A 7,864-nucleotide genomic window follows, 5' to 3' on the forward strand; every position below is an offset into this window, starting at 1 on the left:
TGGCAATGGGTTTGGTTTTGGTTAACCGGTATTTGAAAGAAATGAGGTAATTAGAGCTATCAGGGCAAGCAGGGGGAGGAAGTATTTAACTACACACAGTTGACATGCAGGCTGGCTACTTAAAGAACCTAGAGCTGGCACGATGCTGTCTATAGACGTAAGGAGCAAAGTCTTTAAATCTACAAAAGTACTATAATTTGATGTAGAGCTAAACTGGATGAGGGTAGAAATCTCACCAACTCTCAATGCTCATCAATTCTCTAAATTTTAATAGGTTCAACTCTTTGATCCCTCAAAAACTGACACACAAAATTGATCCACTTCTATAAATCACAAGGCATGTGAGAACATCAAAAAGCACAAATACGAAACCTGTCACTTATTAAGATGCGTATTCCATAGCCTAATTTGTTTGAGACCATAGGCCCATCACTTACTAGTTAATCTAGGTATTCATCTTTATATGAGTTGTACCAATTCAGATACTTCCATGAACTTGGCTACTGCATCTGTCCTCTGAAGGGACCCAAATCATGCTTAATCATAAAATATTCTAGAAAAGAACAGGAAAAAAAATTTTTTAATGTTCATAAAGGAAAACCCACACTCAAATATGTAGGCTATAAATTAATTTTTAAGCAAAAGTTTCAAAGATAATATACAAAACCAAGGAAAAAAACTATATGACGAATTATTCCCAAAGGTAAGATAATGAAGTCCCTTTTGGGCGGAAAAGCATACAAATGTGGCACAGGTTTCAATTCCCCTGTTGTCAGACAGAAGGTCCCAGAGGAGTGGAAACGTTGTTGCCTAGCCGCATTCCTCGGAAAGCCTCACTGAAGTCAATGTTCTATTTTGTTACATTAATGGAAGAATCGCTTTGGGGGAAGAAACCCTTCGTCTTATTTAAATCTTAATTGGTAGGTATATCATGTTCACCACTGAAAACCTTTCTAAGGATTGAGACAAATTAAACAAAACAAAAAAAGGCAGGACACCACTACGTCGAAGGACAAGATATAAAAAAGTAACATGGTAGAATCATGTTAGGCTAAGTTTTGCATCAAAGTATTTAATTTCGTTTGCGACAGAATAAACTGATCGACTATCAAAAGTAAAAGCAGACAGGGACCAGATTTTCATTTAGTTTTTCTTTTCCAGTTGGAGGTAGACACATCTTAAAAAGAGATTCCAAAGCTAGTGGATCAAACAGACAAAATACTAACTTTGCTAATACACCTTCAGAAATTGATCCAACATGTCTGAGCTGACATAAATAAGTGTAAGGTCTCTTAGATGAAGGCTAAAAACCAGAATTCTCCTAACAAAAAATGTGGGTAAAACACTGAATGCTGAGTAATATGCATTTAGAAACTATCCATAATTACACATGAGCATGGAAGAATAAACACGATCTTGATCTTATGGAAAAAAAAAAAAAAAAAACAAATCCTAGAGTTAAGAGCCTATTGTGTGGCTACAGCAGATACTCATGGGTGTAATTAACATGTGGTCTCTTACACGTCCCACTTGTTTTTAATTTATGAAAGACACTACTAAATTGCAGACCAAAATATATATATATATACACATATATATATTTTAAATCTTTACAATAAGTCAAGATGTAGGAACTTGCGGAGTACATTTTAGTTTATTTAGATACTCAACTCCAGCTCCCTTGGATGCAAATAACCCTGGTAACAGTGTGTACACAGTCTTTTCTCTTTGCTTTTATAATTTTAAAGCAAATAATACATTTGACTGTATGTAAGTCTGTGCAAATAATCCTTCAGAAGAAATAGCCAAGATTCTGTCCGCAGAGGTTATTTTGTCTCTCAAAGATGATTATGGAAGTTTGTTTTTCTTCAGATAAAGTGCTCCTGTCCAGCAGAAATCAAAGGCCTTCAAGCGTTCACGGAGTTCCGTTCCTGTAAGACGCGGTCATACGAACTCCAACTTCCCGCGCCCGCTATACATGCCCCAGTGCACGAGCGAGAGGATCTTATCGTTGCTGAGGTCCGCCTGTCTCATTTTGTCACAGGTCAGGCAGCAGTTCTCGTGCCCACTTACCGGCACCATGCACTCCAAGTCTAACTTTGCAATCTGTCCCTTTTTGGAATGATGCCCATGAAAACTGTAGTGCAAACGGGACAGCATCTGCTGACGCTGGTCCTGAAGTCTCTTGTTTTCACTTCGAAGCATCCTCAAGGCTAACATAATCAGCAACACTAAAATCAGCCCTCCAGCTATGGGGACGGCAATCACCGCTGCCCGGAACCACAATTCTTTGGAAGAGGTCAGCTCCTGCACCTTGGTAATGAGGTGTCTGCTGCTGTCATGCTGGTATCTGTTGCCTTGTCCTAAAGGGGGACAAAAAAAGTGATGAAACTCTAGATGTTAACTCCAACCCGTAAATATGAATGGCTGTCTATCTCTTTTAAATAAGGAATCCCATTGTAAAAAGCTTACCATTAAATGAACAATATTTAGACAGTAAGTTTTGCAAAATGATCCAAAGGAGATTACAACTACATTTGTTAACAGACTGTCATTACTGTGTAGTAATGGTCTTTTAATGTCTTCAAAATGTTGGAAAAACAGGCAAAACCTATTATGGAGACAGACATCTACTGCTCGGGCTGACATAAAAGCTACTCAGTAGAGATGCAACTTTGCATGCAGCCTCGCTTCTCCCTCTGGTGTCTCTAATTACATTAACAAGAAAATCAATAGCAGACATACCACGTCTTGGCTGTCACAAGTCTATAGACCAGACAAGCATTCTGGTTAGAAACGGCCTCCACCCACCTGAGGTCTCACCCTTGGGAGGAGAGAGAACATCATGCAGTCCTCTGTAATTGCACATATCTTCATGACAGCATTCCAATGTGGGCATGGTGGTGCCAGAGTGGTTTTGTGCCTGTTTGGCTTGGCAGATGTCTGCTGTGCTTGCAAGAGAGTCCAGGCAGCCATGAGTGAGTGGGGAATTTGTGTTCTGAGGATCCAGAAGTCTAGAGAAGCAGGCGCTGAGCTCAGATTTACACATGTAACCAGTTGCCACACAGTGTGCAGCGTCACAGTAGCATCTAATTTCACCTGAAAACAATGAGAAAACACATCAAACTCTGCCTCAGAGACCAGAGAAAGCATCTATTTAAACAACTGCTAAACCCCCCAAGTTCAAAGGCACTAGCTTGTAGAATATTCCGCTAAATGCTTACAATAACAAGGCAGTGTAGGCTGGAAAAGCCCTTTGGGTAACAGGGCTACGCTTCAGTCTGGCTGAGTGTAACTCTAGCAATGTATCGAACCCAACAGAAGAGAATCAAAGCTCAGCAAAGATTTCCGAGGAGTTGCAAATTTAAAAATTTTGATTTTGAAGGAAAGTAACAATCATGGTATATTTCCCCCGTCATGAGGTAAGTTACACTATTTATTCATTTTAATCCTACATGATCATACACCATAAAAACGCTAGGCTTTTTGATTTTGTCAGTATAAATATTTGATCGGAACTGCTAAATTGTTTACTACCTCTCAGGGCCGTGCCAAGATTTAAGAGCTTCAGCTAACACCTTATAAAGTTATTAACTAGAAACACAACAATCTAGAAATTGCTCAGGTCAGGAGGTTTTAAAGCTATTAGCCTGGGCAGCTATTTGCAAACTCTAGATCTTTTCATGCAGAGGAGCTTTTAGTCAGTATATTGTAAAACAGGAACTAGGCAGTTTACAATTAGTGGTTGGCCTGCCAGAGTCAATTTCTTTCAACCCAAATGGAAAGTCATAAAACGGGGGTAAAACTGCAAGGCTAACTTCTCCTCCCCCTAGCTCCCCAGTTTTACATGTAATTCAACATGTGATCTAAAAGGGGAAACATTTAAACCGAAGAGCCTCTGCTGGTTGAATGAAAAATCCTTAAGGAAACCTCAAAATTTTCTACAGGAAGTGATTAAAAGTTTCCTTTATAAAACTTATTTCGTGCATTGAAAGTCACTGTGCACATTTAGCTACAATGCCAGATTTGAGGCTTTTCACATCAATTTCAAGCTGAAACAGTCTAGGTCCCAGTGCTATCACTCATCTGATATCCATCCCGTTGGGCTCCAGTCTTTGTTACATGCCACAACTAAAGCTACTGTAAACGGAACGAATGCACACCTCTTCCTCGCTGTGCAAGCTGAAGATGTGTCTAGCCATTGAAACCTCTGCTCTGAAACGAAACACCAGGGATTACTTCTTTACAAACTTCTTCTCACCCTCAACTTTTCTTCTTCCTCTCTGAGTGCCTGAGAAAGGTGTCTCATTTAATTATCTGTTCAAACTCCAGGTCACCGTATGGTGTGCTCCGTTTTCACCAGAGACAGCTAATGCCCCAGCTCTTAAAAACAGCCAACTGAACCCAGAGACCATTGGCAGCCTGAGTTTAACACTCCACAGCTGGAGGGCTTGCTCCTGTCTACACTCGCAGCCCTGGGGCTCAAGTCCCTTCTCCAGCTTATCTTGCCTCCACTGCTCCAAGGAAGAACTCTGTTTTCCAGAAGTTTTTTCTCCTCTTTCCAAACTGACTTTACCTTTCACATAAACTCACTAGCCTTGTGTGGCGATGAGATGACTATTACATACCCCCACATGACAACTTTCATGTACAGATTTCAAGTATAAATAAAACAGATTGAAAATCAATTCTGATCTTATTGGCCTCGGACCTAGCACAAAAAAAACCTGAACATAAGTAAAATGTGGTTTAAATGTTTGTGGGACTCTATTTAAAATACTGTATTTTCAATGACCTCAAACAGTCTAATAACATTTTGACAGGTAAGTGGGAAAGTTTTTAACAACTTTTTTTTTTTAATTGGAGCCACATTTCAGCAAGGAGAATGGACTTTTGTACTACTGTATTAAAACTATATTTCTGTCGTTTCATAAAGTTTCTTCCTGTGGCATGCAAAATGCCAGAAAGGGGACTGGTATTTTGAAACAGTGAACAATGCCCCTCTGTTTCCCCCCTTTCTTGTTACTGTATGTAGTGATTAAACAAAAATGTCTGCTTTTAGTCAAGATGGCTACAGGAGAGACTGCTGGCTTCTTTTAAAGCTTTTGAAGTCCACAGCAGTCAGAAATCTCTGATCCCCTAATTATATCATTATCAGGCACATAGTTTCGGTATCTGTGACTTCATGTCAGCTACAGTCCCTCCCGTTCTGCCGGCCTTTGATAGGGCCAGGAGGCTCCCCTCTGCAGGCTTCGAGAGCTGTTATTTAGGGTTAATTACACCCTTCCTTCCAAAATAAATAAATACTGGAGCACATCATCCTCGCTGGGCTAGCTTATCCTTTAACCTCATGCCTGCTACATGGCAATTAGAGAAAAGTGGGGGGTGAAAAACTGAAATGCCGCTCCCTACTTGGAAAAAAAAAAAAAATCTGGTCGCAGAACAGTGGGTAGAGTTCACAGCGGGGAGATGAGGAAGCCCTGAAATCTACTGGGAGTTTGGGTTATTTCGACTTAAAAGGTGAAAGCCTGCAGGGAAAAAAAGAAATCACTGACCAACCATTTTTGATTTGTTTTCTTTTCTGGAATAGTATTTGTAAAATATGAGGTGAGTGGGAAATTGGACCACTGACAGGACCTACTCCTCCCAGCGCTGAAAAGCAACACAACACGCTCGCGCAGAAGCGCACACACTCTGAGACCCACACACCCGCTCATTCACAAAGACACTTAAAGACACAGAAAAACACTCATACAGAGACGTATTTACTCACAGGCACACAACAAACATACACAGAAAAATACACTTATGCAAAAAAAAAAAAAAAAAAACACCACTCAGAGACACACAGAGCCACCCAGACACACACACACACTCACGCACGCACTCGGGGGCAGAGGTCTGCGCGCTCCTTCTGGCCGTTACCGTCCCTGGATGCGGAGGGAAGGCGGCGCTCTGAGCCGGTATCACGGCCCCGCTCCACGGCTGGAACCGTTCAGAAGTCCATTACAGACAGACCTACAAAAACATTTTGACAACCACTTGCCCCGAGGTCTGACTCCCCATCAATGCGACGGGCCGCGGGCACCCGAGGGGGCGGCCGCGCAGCCACCGCCGCGATCGACGAGGACAGAGCGACTTGCCGCGACCTGCGAGCTCCGGCGCGGGAGGAAACCTCACCCGCCGCTAACAAAGCCCTGGCTGCCGGCTTCAAAGCCCCGCGGCGGCGGCGGTGACCCGATCCCGAGACCCCGCGCGCCCCGCTCGCCCCGCTCGCGCCGGGACTCGCCGTCGCCGAGCCCCGAGGGCAGGGAAGTGCGGCGCTCGCCCCCGCACCCCGCGTCCCCGGCCCCCCAACACCCACCTTTGGTGAGCAGCACGGCCATCGCGCAGAGTTCGAGCTGCAGCCAGATGAAGAAGTAGCTGGAATGGCGATCCATTGACGCCCCCCACGGCCGCGTCGCCCTCGCCGGCTTCCGGAGCCGCGGCGCAGCTGCAGCCTACCACCGCCGAAGTAAGCAGCGCATGGGCGCCCGCGGTCCTAGCCGGGCAGGACGCGCGCCGTCAGCGTCCGGGCGAGGGACCGGGCCGCGGCTGGAGCATGGACCGGGGCTGCGAGTGGCGACGAGGAGCCGGGAAAAGTTTTGCAGCCTGACTCGGCGACCACCGCTCCTTCTCTCCGCTTGGCTCGGCGGTGCACCCTGGCTCGCTCGCTCGCTCGCCGGCGCGCCGCAGTCCGGATGGGCTTTCGGCTTTCCTCCTCCCAGACCGGCCACTTTGAAGAAAGTAAAGTCGCAGAGAGAGCCAACTGCCAGCTCCCCGCCTGCACCCAGCCTCTGCCGGCTCCTGGGCTCCCGCGCCGTAAATAGCGCCCCACGCGGGGAGCCGGCCTGGCGCCGCCCCGCCCCGGCCCGGGAGCGCCGAGGCCGCCCGATTGGCCGCTAGACCCTTGTCAATCAGCCCCGCAGCCTGGGGGCGGGCCGAGACGCGGCGAGGAGGGACCTGCAGGGCGGCCCCTCGGCGCGTCGAGGTCTGGAGCTCCCCGGCCCGGCCGCGGCTGCCTCCCGCGCTCCCCCTCGCGGAGGCTTCCTGGCCATGACCTTCGTGAGGCGTGGGTCGAGCCCAGTCTCTGGGTCTGCTTCTGGCACTCGGCTTCGTGACCCTATTATGCCACGGACCAGTGTCCCCCAGCGCGTAGATTCTTTTATGTTTCCCCCCCAAAATGCGAGGGAGTCGCGTGGCCGGCTTCGGACGCCCCGCGTGGCCACGCTCCGCGCCTCGGGGAGCCCCAGGGAGCAGGTGGCTGTCCCCAGAAGCGGGCGCCGCCGGCCAGGCGCCCTCCCCCCTCCCCAGATGAATGTGGCAGGCTCGCGTGTGGCCCGGAGGGGGGTCCAGTCGGGAGCCAGGAAGAGGGGGCGGCAGAACGACGGCGGCGGGGGCCGGCCGGCGCTGGGGTCTGTTTTCAGCTTCTCTCCCCCCGCTCCCCCGCGGCGCATCCGCCTCGAGCTGCCTGCTCTGTGATCAATAAAGCCCAGACAGACAGACCGTTGATCAGTAGGAGCCGCGAGGTTCTCTGGAGTAGACGGGACGAGTAGCCGGCTAGAGACACTTAACGAAAATTAGCAAATCCAAAAGCACCCGGCGCCAGAGAGACGACACAGGCCGAGACTGACACTCAATTAACCAGCCCCCAAACAATCGCAGGCAAACACACCGGCTGACCCTGATCAATATCAGCCCTGCAGTGATCCCGTCCCCCAGATGCTAATTCATTTATTAGGGCTCGAGGGGCTGCTGGCCCCAGTGTACCCAGGGCGCTCCTGGAGGCTTTTGCTGTTGTTTGTTGATTGGTTGGAGGGGGGAT

The 7,864-nt window shown here is 47.5% G+C and overlaps 1 protein-coding gene across 2 annotated transcripts; it reads right to left on the reverse strand.

Moving 5' to 3' along the window:
• Positions 1-1,428: 1,428 nt before the first annotated feature.
• BAMBI (BMP and activin membrane bound inhibitor) lies at positions 1,429-6,830 on the reverse strand. 2 transcript variants are annotated; one of them, XM_049881731.1, is made up of 4 exons: positions 6,365-6,449; positions 5,888-6,018; positions 2,812-3,099; positions 1,429-2,363 (listed from the first exon to the last, which is right to left on the reverse strand). In XM_049881731.1, exons 3-4 carry the CDS (start codon positions 3,047-3,049, stop codon positions 1,945-1,947), a joined length of 657 nt encoding a protein of 218 aa, XP_049737688.1. In that variant the 5' UTR covers positions 3,050-3,099; positions 5,888-6,018; positions 6,365-6,449; the 3' UTR covers positions 1,429-1,944. The 2 variants fall into 2 exon arrangements, with proteins under 2 accessions (XP_049737688.1, XP_049737687.1); XM_049881730.1 differs by lacking the exon at positions 5,888-6,018 and having other exon boundaries at positions 6,365-6,830.
• Positions 6,831-7,864: the final 1,034 nt, after the last annotated feature.

The sequence above is a fragment of the Elephas maximus genome, chromosome 4, assembly GCF_024166365.1.
Source record: "Elephas maximus indicus isolate mEleMax1 chromosome 4, mEleMax1 primary haplotype, whole genome shotgun sequence".
Lineage (NCBI taxonomy): Eukaryota > Metazoa > Chordata > Mammalia > Proboscidea > Elephantidae > Elephas > Elephas maximus.

Coding starts and splice junctions, on each gene's coding strand:
- BAMBI (XM_049881730.1), bottom strand. CDS start 6,440: ATGGATCGCCATTCCAGCTACTTCTTCATCTGGCTGCAGCTCGAACTC. Junction 3,100..6,364: donor GGCCGTGCTGCTCACCAAAG/GTGGGTGTTGGG, acceptor CATTGTTTTCAG/GTGAAATTAGATGCTACTGT. Junction 2,364..2,811: donor TCCCAAGGGTGAGACCTCAG/GTGGGTGGAGGC, acceptor GTCCCCCTTTAG/GACAAGGCAACAGATACCAG.